Source organism: Megachile rotundata, chromosome 8, assembly GCF_050947335.1.
Source record: "Megachile rotundata isolate GNS110a chromosome 8, iyMegRotu1, whole genome shotgun sequence".
Classification (NCBI taxonomy): domain Eukaryota; kingdom Metazoa; phylum Arthropoda; class Insecta; order Hymenoptera; family Megachilidae; genus Megachile; species Megachile rotundata.
This window is the reverse complement of record NC_134990.1, coordinates 14,296,199-14,313,214: the sequence shown is the minus strand read 5'-3', so window position 1 is coordinate 14,313,214 and position 17,016 is coordinate 14,296,199. Positions and strand designations below refer to the sequence as shown.

Genomic DNA, 17,016 nt, shown 5'->3' with positions numbered 1-17,016 from the left:
GATTTATCGAATTAATTGATTTTCGTAAAGATCTCAACTCGAGTCGCGTAGTCCTTTGATCTTGATGCGTCAAGTTTGACGTAAACATGGATGGTCAGCTATTGGTAGGTTTTTTAAATAGCCGTCATACGTTTTTTTATTCAGATTTCGCAGTAAAGTACACTTTTTAATAATATATTCTTGATGTAAGTATTGTTTCGTGCAATCGTAATCATGAATCGTGGTGGATCATCGAAACTCGCGCAACATAACCTTTCTCTGATGCATCAAAGCGACCAGGAACGCGATTTTCAACAACGCGTATGATTTCAATTGATTTTAAGTTTGTTTTCCATATTTGTTTCCATTTATTATCAGTTTCTCAAACAATAATAGATTGAGTGTTTTCTAACCTATCGAAATTCAATGTAGCATGCGTATTATTAAAAACTTATTACATGGGTGCATATATGGAAAAGAAATTTTAACGAACTTTGTGTTGATACGAATGATATGTAATTGTAGGAACCAACGTTGTACACGGTCAAAGGAATGGCCATTCTGGACAATGATGGCAACAGGATACTAGCAAAATATTATGACAAAAACATATTTCCAACGTCAAAGGAGCAGAAGGCGTTTGAGAAAAATCTCTTCAATAAAACTCACAGAGCAAATGCAGAGATTGTTATGTTGGATGGTTTAACGTGCGTTTACAGGAGTAATGTCGACTTATTCTTTTATGTTATGGGAAGCTCCAATGAAAATGAAGTATTTATAATTTATGGATTTTTAATTACATTGGTGTCAAGTTATATTTTTCTACTTAAAAGAATTGTATTTTTGTTTTAGCTTATCCTACTGAGTGTATTAAATTGTTTATACGATTCAGTAAGTCAGATTTTAAGGAAGAATGTTGAGAAAAGAGCTGTTTTGGATAGCTTGGATATAGTCATGCTGGCAATGGATGAGATCTGTGATGGAGGGTAAATATAAGTAACTAAATAAATTGATACAATAGTAATACAGAAAATAATGGTATAATATTCCTTAGAATTATTCTCGATGCTGATGCTTCAAGTGTTGTCCAGAGAGTAGCATTGAGGACCGATGATATTCCACTTGGAGAGCAGACAGTTGCACAGGTAATGTTCAATATTAGACATAACATGTTTAATTAATTGAATGGCATAGCAAAGTCCATTTATCACATAGAAACCTTTTCGATTTTTTTATTTTGTGTTCATGCATCATTCTACATTCTTCGCACAGTCTCTGATTGTAAGTTTTTATGATTTAGAAGGCTGAATTAACGAATTCATCAAATCAATTGTGTTACGAAATTTTATTTTTGTTCTAGGTATTGCAATCTGCAAAGGAACAGCTCAAATGGTCCTTGCTAAAATAAATTTATACTTTAAAATTGTATTAAGTATATGTGTATGTATGAAATCAAATATTTTAAAATATAAAAATGAATTTCATACTCCGCTGTGTAAATTTTATGCATTTTCAAATACATGATTTAAATTTTTTAGTGGTATAGTTAGTCTTTGTACATATCTATGCTATTTCAATATTAAATCAATGTATATTTATTTTGCAGAATGAATAAAATTATATTTGTTAATTTCGAATATTTCTTTGTAAAATTTATAATAGCTATATATTGTTAAAGTTCCGTATTATGTACTACAATCTCTGCATTTCTACTCAGTATTTTGTCGCCTACGGAATCGAACGAATGTAATTATAGCCTGCTAGGACCATTATTAAGGAAAATAGAAAAATAGCTCATTTCATGGACTAAAAAATTGCCGTCCATCTAGCGGCGAAAGTTGGAACTAAGCGGAAAAAGTCCATGAATTACACCTTTTTCTAATTTCGTTATTAATAGTGCTAGCGTGTTATAATGGTATTCTAACGATTCCGTAGGCGATGAGGAACAATTTGTATATCTCAGAATTTCGGAAAAGTTGCTAGTTTTCGAGAAAATCGGGATTTTCTATTTTTGTAGTTCGAACTTTCGCCGCTAGATGGACGGCAATTTTTTAGTCCATGAAATGGGCTATTTTTCTATTTTCCTTAATAATGGTCCTAGCAGGCTATAATTACATTCGTTCGATTCCGTAGGCGACAAGGAACAATTTGTATATCTCAGAATTCCGGAAAATTCCCTAGTTTCCGAGAAAATCGAGATTTTAGTTTTCCGTTTTCCGCCGCTATATGGCGCCACTTGTACCGTTTTAGACCGAATTCGACAAAAATTGATTTCCTGGCCTTATTAGGCATCAAAACGCATCAAACCCTTATAGAAATTTGTTTCTAAATGCCTCAGGAACCATACTACATCGTCAAAGTGCCGAAATATTGCACTTTGCATGCGCAGTAGAATTGACGTAGGCGGCTCATGTACGTATCGCAATGCTGACACCTAAAACTTCTTAAAATAATATATAAGAGGTATTTTTTATTAACTTTCACAATTTATTTTGATAACTCAAGCTTCATATTATGTAATAAAATTATTTTCGTTCATGAAATTTACTTCTGTCGTGAATAAATAAATTTTATATTTGGCGGGAATGTTCGTATCTTTGAAGAGGTGGCATACCTCCTTGCATATCATGTGATCCTGATACTAAATTTTACTTTTGGTCCAACTCAGACAATTGCAAATGGCGGCGACATCTACGATCGAAACCCCGAACACTCATAAATTTCGAAATATTTAATTATCAATAATTATATATTTTTTTAGTATAGAATTAGCTTTAATATTAATAAATATGAATGCAAAATTAATAAAATTTGAATATTAGGTATTATTTAAGGAATTTCATGCAGAGATACCTACACATTCTACTGTCGATATGGGGTTGATTAAAATTATTTAAAATAATATATAGAGAATTTTTTTATGAACTTTTATGATTAAATTTGATAGATTGGACTTTGTACTATATAAGAAAATTATTTTCGTTCATGAAATTCATGAATGAATAAATTTATTAATTAATTTATAAACATTGAATTTTGGCGGGTAACTGGGTATCTGGGAAGGGGTGGCATACCTCCTTGCATATCATGTGCTCCTGTTACTAAATTTTAGTTTCGGTCCAGCTCAGCCAAATGCATATGGCGGCGACATCTGTGACCGAGACAGTGAACTTACTATACAGTGTATGATCGACCTCCTCGCTCGTCCTGCGCTCCTGTTACCATCCGTTGATTTTGGTCAAGAAAAGTGACGACCAAGCCAAAAACGACATCTGTTCTCACGCAGAAAATTCAAACAAATTCACAACTACTACTTCCTCACCCTCCAACAAATATGAAGCAAACAAAATCAAACTTAATTAAAAAAAAAAATAATTCTCTAATTCGCAATAGCATGAAATTTTTGTCTAAAACTTTCAGCAACGAGTCTAGTATTAACTCTTTCAATGAAAAAGGATTGCGATAGTTTTTTTAATCTCAAGGGAAATCTGAGGTCGAACGGAAGGAAGGGGAGGTTAAGGGTGGATAGATAACGCTAGGTAGGAAACGGAGGACAGTGGTCGCTTATTTGAAGTCAGGTGACAAGCACGTAGACCGATTCGATTGTGTCCGTTGGTTACTCTTTCATCGGGTTCCTCCGCGCTGGGAATTTTAGATTTGATTACAAAACGTGTCGTAGCACCCTCATACCACCTGCAGCGTCTCCTCCTCCTGCGATCGTGCTTTTGCCCTTGCAGCTAGTGATGGGACTAACATTCTTTCCTATCACTATAACATTCTTATACAAATAAGAATATACAAACATTAAAAAAGAAACTCGTTCATTACACTTCCTTATTACAAATTTATTCTATAAATTCTAAATTACAATTTAGACGTAGTTAGCTGTACAATTAATTTTGTTAAGTAACTGAAAATTTAGACACTGTTACAGTTGTGCTTTTGTCCTTACAGCTAGTGATGGGACTAACATTCTTTCCTATCACTATAACATTCTCATACAACTAAGAATATACAAATATTAAAAAAGAATCTTCTTAATTACACTTCCTTATTACAAATTTATTCTATGAATTCTAAATTACAATTTAGACGTAGTTAGCTGTACAATTAATTTTGTGAAGTAACTGAAAATTTAGACACTGTTACAGTTGTGCTTTTGCCTTTACAGCTAGTGATGGGACTAACATTCTTTCCTATCACTATAACATTCTCATACAACTAAGAATATACAAATATTAAAAAAGAATCTTCTTAATTACATTTCCTTATTTCAAACTTATTCTGTAATTTTTAAATTACAATTCATACGCTGTACAATTAATTTTGTGATGTAACAGAAAATTTAGAAAGCTTCAAATAAATAAATGAGTTGATATTTTATAATTAATAACATGAATGTTTCAAACTTGCAGAGTATTCAATTTTGAAACTATCCAATATGAAAGAAAATCTAGATTAGAAATTTAGAACATTAAGTTTTAAATCTTACAAATTATAAGAACGCAATAAAAATGCAAGGCTGAATTTAGTACAGATGAAGTTTAGAAATTTTATGAAAAATAAATATGAGATTGAAATTGGAAATGAAATGGAACCATCGAATCGGTTCCATCACTACTTTTCAGTCCAGTCCACCACCCCTTTCTGGCTGCACCGATGAAAAACTCTTGTTGCTCGATCGCGACGGAATTATTGGCCGACCGTGCTTATTTATGGCGTTCATTTTCCTGGAGATTGCAAGAGAGGACGGTCCTGGTCTCTCTCGTTCTGGTTCGATTTTTTTGCGGGTGCACGTCAATGCGCGATTTATGGTATGTCAGCTGAGAGGTGAACAGGACGTTGATAACGACGACATTTTGACGTGTATCGTCGTGTGCCGGTCTCACGATTAAATTAATTCCTCGACCTTTGTTGAACATTCGGAAGTTTCTTCAATTTCCGGAAACAAATTTACTTCCTTCTGAAACAATATAATATATTAAAATATACCTTTAGTATTATTTACTTCATCTTTATTTATTATTAATTACTGCACCTTTATTTATTATTAATTATACTTCTGTGAATGTGAAATAAAATCCTTGCATTATTCACTGTTGCAGATGTTTGAAAATTCACAGTTTAATTTTACCTTGGTTAATATTCAATGCTTTTAGTATTCATCTGAAACAGATTAAAAGTAATTGTATTAATAAATCATGTGCAACAAAATCAAGTCCAGTATTAAACAAGTTTCACTTAAATGTGCAGATGGACCCAAAAAACAAATTTTGAGAATTGTGATAATGGAAGATGGGGTAACATGGAAACGATTAATCATGTCTGTGTCGCATCAGATGAACACTGCATTATACATGATCATTGCTTTAAACGGGATTAGTATGACTTTGGGAGATTTACTGACATATGCTACCATCTATTCTGCTGCACAACTGTACAGAATTGTAACATATTGTTAGACAATTAATAATATGTATGTGTGCATATGTAACATTTTGTAGTTAAAATTAAAGTAATAATTGAAGAGTATACAATCACAGTTAATATTAGATGCTAGTGGATTGACAAATTGATAGATAGAAGACAGAATTGTAACATATTAGACAATTAATAATATGTATGTATGTATATGTAATATTTTGTAGTTAAAATTAAAGTAATAATTGGAGAGTATACAATTAACATTAGATGCTACTGGATTGACAAATTGATAGATATAAACTGTTCACAAGGGATCAGGTCATAACACCCTTTACATATGGCAATGATCCTGTTTATTATTTTGTGGGGATCACCAGAAGTGTAATCCATACCTGCTGTCACGAACAAGGGGACAAAAGGGTTGAGCCTTGTTGATGAAATTAATCGACCATAAACTCAGCTTATAATCTTTGTAGCACGTGACTGACCTGCAACAATCAGTATATTATTTACAAATTCTAAAGTGCTATAAAAGTTAATTATAGTTCAAGCTGCTTCTTCATGTATATCTAAAATATTTGTAAACTCACAAGCTTTTTTTTAGGTAATAATGCTCTGCATTTTGTGCTTATAGACTTACCCTAATTACTTGATGGTTAAATAGTAGTACAGCGAAATAATTGAATCAGATAATTCTCCTTATTCGTCAAAGCTTGTTACATCACTCCCTGCAATAAAACGATAGGGTGTATAAGTCAGAACAAAAGGGATTACGTTGTCGAGGAGGCAAGTGCATGAAGGGATTACCAGGCAAATATTTATGTAGCCAGTCCCCACGGGACGGTGGATCATCAAATTCCAATGACAAAACGGACACAGCCACCGCTGGTGACAACAGCCCTCCGAAACAGGGGGTTAAATCCACATATGCTGCGCCATTCGTTTCAGCAATTCTATACCGGGCTGGAATTTCGAATTACCCACCATAGGTGACGAGAACGGCACTGTAAGTGAAACGCAATTAAAATCGATCGAAATCATCGTCTATCTGCGGAATTAATCATTCTACCAGAGCTCCCATTTTCTCGTTTCGAGTGGAAAGCTTTGAAATACATGGTGATTTAAACAACGAGAACGATTTTCGAATGGCGCTTTTATTTTTTGAGGAATGGTTTGGTTACTGAATTACGCGATACGTATTAGCGTTATAGCGCTTTATCGCGTTAAATCATCATGTATTATACATGTATCATCATGAATTATTATATAGTAGGTCGCTATTCATTTATGTACGCTATAACAATTCTTAATCGTTAGCAATTCTTAATTCTTAATCATTAGCAACGTTAATTTATTTTGCTAGTTAAAGCTGGTATTATTATCTAGTTAACACTGAAGGTATACTTATTTTAAATTATATAATTTGTTAAGAAGAAGAACATATTTTTTAATTTCATTATTAACCTTCTGCACTCCAAGGTAATTCTGTTTGCAAACAGTCTTTAAAACTTACTAATATAAAAGTTGAATAAATTCTTTTCAAGTTACTATTTCTCTACCTAACCTAACCTAACCTAACAGTCTTTAAAATTTACTAATACTAAAGTTGAATAAATTCTTTTCAAGTTATTATTTCTCTATTAATAATTTCCACTATTGTTTGCTTTACTATGTTTTTACATCACATGTGTTAAAATATGCTTATATCAAATTATTGTATTAAATAAAATAGTGAGTGAGTGGCATCTCTGAAGTACAAAGGGTTAATTTAAAAATAAAGGCACCTACATAGATACATTCAGTATTAACTACATTTGTGAACGCAATTTTCTGTCCAATCCAACGGGGATTTTCGTATTAGGAAAAATCGAAGGGTGTCAGGATATAGATTTGATTGTGATGGATGATGATAATTCCTCCGTGTTCATGCGATGCTATAGGATGAAGGCACCGTTCAGCCCACATCATTAGTTGTTGAAAGAGAGGATAAAAGAGTCATCTCCCTGGACCATCAATTTTCCAGACATCTACAGCCAAACATTTTTTCACCCTGAAATATAATTTCTATCAGTGAACAGAGTTCGTTCAAAATCATATTACGTCACTAAACATGTACCTTCATTTATAAAACTTAAGTACAAAAATTGTTGTGTAACAATTTCATTAATTTTAAGAGAGTATTAATTTTAAGACTGTAGTATTAATTTTAAAACAGCTGTATTAATTTTGAGACAGCAGTATTAATTTTAAAACAGAAGTATTAATTTTAATATCTAAGCGTCTACAACATCAATCAGAAATAAATGATTTCAAGAAGAATTAAAAAAGTCCACATCCTCTCTAAAAAGTTCCATATTTAACGACGTAATACATAAATCACCGTTCAGACTTTAAAAGACGAGTAGTTGGCGATTCAACGAAAGATTTTTCTTCGAAAATTTCCAGCACGTAGAGTCGGTAGTAGCCAGTTATTCCCAAGGAATCTACTGCAAAGTATTCCTCTGATAAACAGGCTGCTACACCTTATGAATGCTTGATGATGGCGTTTCACGAGGCGTCTCATCCTCCACCGATCTCAAGGGCGAATCCTTTGTCCTCGTTTCTCCTATCGCTGCTTTCTTTTTCCATCCTCAGTATCCCTTGAAGACACCCCACAACGTTTCCTCACGCTTTCATCTCCCTGTTACCTTTTCCATCCCCATCCTTCGGGATCTGCCAGGACCAATCGTCGTCGAGCTTTGAAACGAGGTGTGGTGAGTTGTTCCCCAGCTACAGAGCTAAACCGAGAAAAGATAAATCATAATCATTGGAATTAAATTTAATATTGTATTCCCTGCTTTCTCAGTCATTTAACATTCTTTGATTTTATAATTCAAGGATATACAATTAAGCAATTATTTCAATTCTTATGTTTTACTGTGTTTGTAGAAATATTCTTTGTGGATATTCTTTGTCATCTTTTGTTGTTAAGAAGTTTTTAACTAAATGATATTACTATCTTTTTAAAGATGTTACAGTTTATATAGATTTTGTCTGTTTGATATCTTAATTTGTAGAGTGACTTCATCTAACTTTTCTGACTGAAAATAATTAAAAAAATGTTACATTTAGTTTCACAAATGAAGTGCAAAAGTTTGACATGATATCTCAATTTGTAGACTGACTTTAACTCTTTTGACAAAATAATTAATAAGAGAGCTACATATAGTTTCACAAATGAAGTACAAAGGTGTTACACATTTCTACCATTAAAAAATGATATGTTTAAAGGAAATTTTTAAATAAAAATCTAATAATGTTATATATAAAAAATATTGAGAAACGTGGACACGAAAGTTTTCTGGTGTTTCAATATTTTAGTGAATTAAGGATCGTGTAATATCATTTAGCGGCTTATTGGATACAAAGGCAAGAACGGTTGAAAGTTGTTTCGCACAATCAAATATCTATCTGTTGTTTGCAGCCTCGCAGGACCACCACCCAGCCTCCTGCCACCGCCAATCGTCGGCGAGCAGAGAAACGAGGGGTGGATCCCCTCTTTCCTCGTGGAAACCCTCCCGAGAAGTATTGACCCGGTATCTCTCTCTCACCCCGCAGATAAGCGAGAAAGGTCAGAGCCATCATGGCCCCCGGCGGCTGTTCTTTTCACCTGACTCTTCTTTCCAGATTTCACGCCTTGGAAATGGTGAAAATTCTACCCTTATGACACCTGAAATAGAGGATAATCTTGTTAATACTTAATTGTTATAATTAATAAAATGTGATAAAATTGTTGTACAAAGAAATGGATGAGAAAATATGATGATCATTTTTTACTTTCAATCATCTGGTAAAGTTCTAACTTTACTGTCACCTGAAATATAGAAGTACATTTTGTTAACATTTAATTGTTATAAACAGGTAATAAAATACAACAATTATTTTTTACCTTTAATGTACTTCTGGTGAAAATAATTCCTACCCCTATTGTCACCTAAAATATAGAAGTACATTTTGTTAATATTTTATTGTTATAAACAGGTGATAAAATACAACAATTATTTTTTACCTTTAATGTACATCTAGTGAACAAAATTCCTACCCTTACTGTCACCTGAAATATAGAATTATATTTTGTTAACATTTAATTGTTGCAAAGGAATGATAAAATATAACAATCATTTTTAATCTTAAGTATAGGGTATCTTATATTAAGGGTAGAAGTTATAATTAGAAATATGTATGTCTAAAAAGATGGAATATTACAGAAGATTACGAAACTTGATTATGTACTTCAATTTAGTGTAGAAGTACAAATTTGGCATTCCTGTTTTATTCCCCATTGGAGGTTTGAATTCTGATAATGTTGGAAGTTCGGATTCTAGTACTGAAGTACGGGCGTTTAAATTTGGGGAATAATTGGAAGCTTAAATTCTGATGATACTGAGGTTTGGAAGCTTGAATTTTAATGACAGTGAAGCTTGAAAGCTCCTAATTTTAGTATCAAAATTAGGAAGCTTGAATTGTGATAAAATTAAAATCTAAAAGTTTTAATAATATTGAAATTTATAGAGGTGTAAGTTTCCCACCTTGAAAGTTTATAATTTATTATTAATCCTGACTAATATAATTTTGATTAATAAATTACCAACCCTAATTATAAGATCTTTACAATTTTATATAAGATCCTATCTCCTGAGTTTAAAAAACAATAACAAATATTAAAAACTGTGCTAACAAAATAGAAACATAATGCAACGTTTCTGTATAATTTTCTGCATGGAAGCTCCCTCATACATGACATCACTAGATCAGGGGTCGTAACAGCGCGGTGCCCAGCACCTTATTGCTACCTACCACCTAGCCACCCCTTCAACCCCCGTGAATCTCTCACCACGACGCCATCGACCCTTAACCAACGATACCCTTGTGTACATACTGTGTGTAGCACCTGTCTATTTACTTCTTCATGTATCCTCACTAACACACCGGCCATGTTGTTGTAACGAGACTCAACCCCATCTCACCCTCTGCTGCCAGTCGAGACAGCAGAGAAAAAATGAAGATTGAGGAGTAAATAGAAAACAAGGGTTGCTCTGTAAAAAAAGAGATACAGTGGCTATTCATATTCGATTAAAGACGATAACACGTACCTTGGATATAACTGGCAGTCGATAATTTTTTACCTTGATAATTCTTTCGTTTATAATGTGCTTTTGGTAATTGTTCGGTGTATGGATTCTTGTAGTGTAGTTTGTTGGAGGTTCCTGAAACAGATTAGTTGGTTGTAATTTTAGGAGAAGTATTCGTACTGTGTGTTGAATTACTATGCAATTATGCGTAGAATTATAACGAGTAAAATTACCGACCGTAGAATTACCGCGCATTCGACTGCCTTGCGCAGAACTTCTGCGCATCCGACTCCTACGCGCAGAATTACCGCGCATCCAATTATCACGCGCGGAATTACCGCGCATTCAATTACCACGCGTAGAATAATTAACACGCGTGGAATTATTACGCGTAGAATTACCACGTGTGGAATTACTACGCGTAGAATCACCACGCGTGGAATTACTACGCGTAGAATAACGGCGCGTGGAATTACTACGCGTAGAAATATTACGCGTGGAATTACTACGTGTGGAATCCCTATGCGTGGAATTACCACGTGTGGAATTACAACGCATGGAATTACCACGCGTGGAATTACCACGTGTGGAATTACAACGCATGGAATCACCACGCGTGGAATTACTACGCGTAGAATAACGGCGCGTGGAATTACTACGCGTAGAAATATTACGCGTGGAATTACTACGTGTGGAATCCCTATGCGTGGAATTACCACGTGTGGAATTACAACGCATGGAATTACCGCGCGTGGAATTACCACGTGTGGAATTACAACGCATGGAATTACCACGCGTGGAATTACTACGCGTAGAATTACAACGCATGGAATTACCACGCGTAGAATTACAACGCATGGAATTACCACGCGTAGAATTACAACGCATGGAACTACCACGCGTGGAATTATTACTCGTGGAATTACTACGCATAGTATATTTCAGACTTGCTACCGGTGTTCACAGTAGCAATACAAAGAAAAATTCTCGCACATAATAGAATATAAAACCCCATTTCCCTGGTTAGTTTCATCGAAATCGAAGAGGAACACTTAGGTTCCCCTGCAAGTTGGCTAGCGTTAATGAGTAAAATTAGCACCTATACAGCAAGTTTGATATATCAGAAAGCAACGCGGGTTTAATTTGAAAACCAGTTTCTGGTATGCTAGACAAACACGTGTCATCCGTGTTGCCGTCCGAGATCAATTGTTACAACGTTATTAATGAACGTAAGTGCAAAATAGAATACGGTCGGACGAGTTGAATGTTTTAGAAATACACTCGTTTGTGTGTTCTTATAGGTGCAGAAGCGGAGGTCTGTATATTCAGCTTCTACGAGAAAATGTAGCCACCTAACTCGAGATTAGTGTCAGGGACGTGCTACCCTTTTCCTTCTTCCTCGATCTGTCTCGCCACCAACTTACGATCATTTTTCAACGTATCTTGGAACCTTTATTAACGCTAAGCAGACAGCCGTGGTAATTTAAACAGGAGAATGTTTATGGTCGCGCGCCATCAACGCTTTTGGTTATCAACGCTGTTAAAGAGTATTTTAAAACGATGGAATATAATTTGTTACTTTTGTATCGTATTGATTTATATTTCTGATAACATTCGTTTAAGAATAACTGTTAAATGAACAAGACATAAGAGGCCGAGAAATAAATAGAATCTGAAATACTTTTCAAGATAAAATTTCATCAACGTCTCAAGTTAATAGTGTGAGCGTAAAAAAGTTAGGAAAAGAAACGAATGTTGTGTAGATTTGCACCCCTGTACGAATGCGTCCCTGGAAGTGGCAAGGCGATATCCTTCCACAAGCCGGCCATGTTACATCCCCCAGGACGGTAAAGCCTTGCCGACTAATAAGTTTCATCCCCCGCGTAGTGAGCACCAATTATGAACTTGCTCCGGCCATAATTAAAAAATGTAATTCCACCGCCAGACCTCCTTGATCTTCCGCTTTAACGATCTGTTACCTATATTCTCAAAACTGAGAGCAACTTAATCCGCACTTTCTGTTTCTCTATTTTATTCATTAACAATTTTTCGGTTGATACTTCATTCCGATATGATCACCGAAGATACGGAATCATGCTATATAGATAGATCTTTTATTTGACGTGGATAGATTTTCTTTAGATTTTTTCTAGGTTTTATATCAATATTTAAATGTGATTGCTATTTGTGTTGAATGTAGTATATTGTGTTATATTGCATTATTTAGTGAAATGCTATGTGTCAATGTTATTGTGTGTTACATCACTATGCGTTATATTGCCACGCGTTGAATTACTACGCGTTATATCGCCACGCGTGGAATTACTACGCGATATATTACCACATGTGGAATTACTACGCGATATATCGCCACGCGTGGAATTACTACGCGTTATATTACCACGCGATATATTGCCACGCGTGGAATTACTACGCGTTACATTACCACGCGATATATTGCCACGCGTGGAATTACTACGCGTTATATCGCCACGCGTGGAATTACTACGCGATATATTACCACGCGTGGAATTACTACGCGATATATCGCCACGCGTGGAATTACTACGCGTTATATTACCACGCGATATATTGCCACGCGTGGAATTACTACGCGTTACATTACCACGCGATATATTGCCACGCGTGGAATTACTACGCGTTATATCGCCACGCGTGGAATTACTACGCGTTATATTACCACGCGATATATTGCCACGCGTGGAATTACTACGCGTTATATCGCCACGCGTGGAATTACTGCGCGTTATATTACCACGCGATATATTGCCATGCGTGGAATTACTACGCGATATATCGCCACGCGTGGAATTACTGCGTGTTATATTACCACGCGATATATCGCCACGCGTGGAATTACTACGCGTTATATCGCCACGCGTGGAATTACTACGCGTTATATTACCACGCGATATATTGCCACGCGTAGAATCACTACGCGTTATATCGCCACGCGTGGAATTACTGCGTGTTATATTACCACGCGATATATCGCCACGCGTGGAATTACTACGCGTTATATCGCCACGCGTGGAATTACTACGCGTTATATTACCACGCGATATATTGCCACGCGTAGAATCACTACGCGTTATATCGCCACGCGTGGAATTACTGCGCGTTATATTACCACGCGATATATCGCCACGCGTGGAATTACTACGCGTTATATCGCCACGCGTGGAATTACTACGCGTTATATTACCACGCGTGGAATTACTACGCGTTATATCGCCACGCGTGGAATTACTACGCGTTATATTGCCACGCGTGGAATTTATTACGCGTTGTATTACCACGCGATATATTACCACGCATAGTATTGCCACGCGTTGAATTTATTACGCGTTATATCACCACGCGTTATATTGCAACAAGTTGAGTTTCTTCGCATTATATCGCCATATAGTAACTACCACGGGTTACATCGCCACCCGTTGAATTACCAAACCCTACCCGACCACGCGTTCGATAGCCACTTTTTTAGAAGTACAAACCAATACATCGAACACCAATTTGACTAAATAACGCAGGAAGAGCGACGAGACGAAATTAGAACAAAATTAGGCGAGCCACTTAGACTCAATTGGGAAGCGCTTTCAAATTAAGATACTTCCCTTTCAAGGAGCGAATATCCTGCTTCCCTACTTCCTGTTCTTTTTTTGTCGAGTGCGTCGTTTCGAACGAAAAAAATTTCTTCCCGACTAATCTATGGGTTATTCAAGTTACCGTTGTCGCGCGAGAAATCTCTGCCCCGTTTATCGCCGGAGACAGATGCATCAGAGTGCGTCCATGAGGTGCATCATGAAAGAAACGACTTCCTAAATTTACACGGAATTTTACTTATGAGATCTGTATGAGATATGTCGCGTTTCGAACAGATGAATCATTTAACAACTTTGGGTTTGTTGCACTTAATAGATTTTATATATAGTCCTTAATTACTAGTGATATTTCTTTTATTAATTTTGAAAGATATTTATTCATTTAATACATAAAATAGAGAAGTTATACGTACTCCTATAAAATAAATTAAGGTATAAATTGTGTTGTCCATTTAATTTAGAAAAAGTTCAAGAATAATTCTCTATATGTGTTCAAAAATAGTATAAAATATTTAATAATATATTAAAAACAGCATCGAAGAAATTTTCAAAATAATTCTTACATATGAAATTAATCTTAAAACGAAGAATCTGTCGATTGTTCCGTCGAGCGTTCCGCGACAATAACTCGGAGATAACACCGTATCTCCTCATGGTGGCCATCATAACCAGCCATGGAGAGGCGCAAGAGCGGGTGTACAAAGGTACAGCAAAAGGGGGAATTTATTCCCGGACATAATACCGAGTTTATAACCGAGTTAGCGAAATCGGCTTCGCGCTCCGCTTATTCCGCAGCCGGAAATAACGACGGGACCAGGGCCAGGGTGGAGAGAGAGAAGCAGGGTGAACGGTGCCTTGATTAAATTAGGGGATGATCGCACGAAATTAGAGACATTAAATTCTATACCGCTCGCTAGCAGCGCCGTTGCTCGGACGAACTTTTACCTCTTCGCTTCTTCGTCGACCATTGTGCAAGTATTTTAACTTTTTCGTGGGGAAATTGGACGGGGAAGTTGGGGGACTTTTTGGGGTGGGGATTTTGGAGATTTTTGGGGTTGGAATTTTGGAGATTGTGAGCTGAGGAATTTGGGTAAATATGGGGGTTTGGGGATATGGGGATTTTGGGGATATGGGGATTTTGGGGATATGGGGATTTTGGGGATATGGGGATTTTGGGGATATGGGGATTTTGGGGATATGGGGATTTTGGGGAATTATGGAATCGGGGAACTATGGAATCGGGGAATTATGGAATTGGGGAATTATGGAATTAGGAAATTATGGGATTGGGGATTTATGGAATCGGGGAATTATGGAATTGGGGAATTATGGAATTAGGAAATTATGGGATTGGGGATTTATGGAATTGGGGAATTATGGAATCGGGGAACTATGGAATCGGGGAATTATGGAATCGGGGAATTATGGAATTAGGAAATTATGGGATTGGGGAATTATGGAATCGGGGAATTATGGAATTAGGAAATTATGGAATTGGGGATTTATGGAATTGGGAATTATGGAATAGGGAAATTATGGAATCGAGGAATTATGGAATTGGGGAATTATGGAATCGGGGAATTATGGAATCGGGAAACTATGGAATCGGGGAATTATGGAATCGGGAAACTATGGGATTGGGGAATTATGGAATCGGGGAATTATGGAATAGGGAAATTATGGAATTGGTGAATTATGGAATTAGGAAATTATGGAATTGGGGAATTACGAAATTGGAGAATAATGGAATTGGAGAACTATGGATCATTCTGCAATTTTTCCAATCTTCCAATCTCCCAATCTACACTCCCAAATATTTCATAACTTCCTTCAACAACGTACCCCTCTAAAACCATTCCAAAAATAAAATGCAATAAAAGAGGACTAAAAAGTGAATAAACAAATAAAACATACATGTGTGTTTGATCGAAAGTTCCCAGGATGATCGGATAGCATTATCATGGTAGCAAGCCATTGGTACGAAACGCAAACACGCAATAAGCGTCCAAGTACCATTAACGAGTCTATACAGTGATGTCGTAGGTCTGTTTCGCAGTGAACAGTCGGTATGTCGTAAAGCTTTCGCAATTTCATCAACCAATCGCAACCTCTCCACCGACGTTCTCTTTTATTCGTCGACGACTCGACGAGTATCTCGAAGCTCGAGTATCGCATTATCCCTTTCGACCAGACGCGATTTAACCTGCTGTTTTTACTTTGATGCAATTTATTTTCATAATCGTCTTCTGTGATGTGTGAAAACTTTTGAGACTGCGTTGCAAGTCCAACTCTTAAGTCTACAAGTTTGACTCTTGGTAAATTTAGGAGTGGTAAAGGTATTCTTGATAGTTCTACGCGTAGTGGTTGGATGCGTGGTAATTCTACTCATGGTAATTCTACGCGTGGTAATTCCACTCATGGTAATTCTACGCGTGGTAATTCTACGCGTGCTAATTCTACGCGTGGTAATTCCACTTATGGTAATTCTACACGTGCTAATTCTACTTATGGTAATTCTACGCGTGGTAATTCCACTCAAGGTAATTCTACGCATGGTAATTCCACTCAAGGTAATTCAACGCGTGGTAATTCTACTCATGGTAATTCTACGCGTGATAATTCTAATCGTGGTAATCGGATGCGCGGTAATTCTGCGCGCGTCACTTGGATGCGCAGTAGTTCTGCGCATAGCAATCGTACGCACTGTAATTCTACTCGTGGTAATTCTACGCATGATACTTCTACACGTGCTAATTCAACACTTGATAATGCAACTAGTGCTAATTCAACACTTGATAACCCACCGCGCTAATTCAAAACTCGATAATCCAACACCTAATAACTCACCCATCCCTCAATAAAGACCTACACACCTC

The 17,016-nt window shown here is 36.1% G+C and overlaps 1 protein-coding gene and 1 long non-coding RNA gene across 10 annotated transcripts in view; one reads left to right on the top strand and one right to left on the bottom strand.

Moving 5' to 3' along the window:
- On the top strand, positions 1-1,465 carry zetaCOP (COPI coat complex subunit zeta). Of its 6 annotated transcripts, XM_076534521.1 has the most exons (7): positions 1-104; positions 191-300; positions 505-750; positions 832-965; positions 1,034-1,124; positions 1,252-1,260; positions 1,340-1,465. In XM_076534521.1, the coding sequence occupies exons 2-7, from the start codon at positions 214-216 to the stop codon at positions 1,385-1,387; spliced, it is 615 nt and encodes a 204-aa protein (XP_076390636.1). In that variant the 5' UTR covers positions 1-104; positions 191-213; the 3' UTR covers positions 1,388-1,465. The 6 variants fall into 6 exon arrangements, with proteins under 6 accessions (XP_076390636.1, XP_076390638.1, XP_003702859.1 ...); XM_076534523.1 differs by lacking the exon at positions 191-300 and having other exon boundaries at positions 2-104; XM_076534520.1 differs by lacking the exon at positions 1-104 and having other exon boundaries at positions 111-300.
- A 2,338-nt stretch (positions 1,466-3,803) lies between these two features.
- Positions 3,804-17,016, bottom strand: part of LOC105662397 (uncharacterized) — a 57,558-nt gene continuing 44,345 nt past the window's right edge. For 2 of the 4 annotated variants that reach the window (XR_013039120.1, XR_013039122.1), the window contains 12 exons: positions 10,536-10,649; positions 10,334-10,478; positions 9,452-9,496; positions 9,332-9,376; positions 8,840-9,112; positions 8,091-8,180; positions 7,192-7,453; positions 6,211-6,407; positions 6,044-6,131; positions 5,796-5,891; positions 5,018-5,145; positions 3,804-4,942 (listed from right to left, as the gene is read on the bottom strand). This is a non-coding gene — a long non-coding RNA (uncharacterized LOC105662397). The remainder of the gene's footprint in view (positions 4,943-5,017; positions 5,146-5,795; positions 5,892-6,043; positions 6,132-6,210; positions 6,408-7,191; positions 7,454-8,090; positions 8,181-8,839; positions 9,113-9,331; positions 9,377-9,451; positions 9,497-10,333; positions 10,479-10,535; positions 10,650-17,016) is intronic. The other 2 variants (XR_013039121.1, XR_013039123.1) reach the window with 2 other exon arrangements.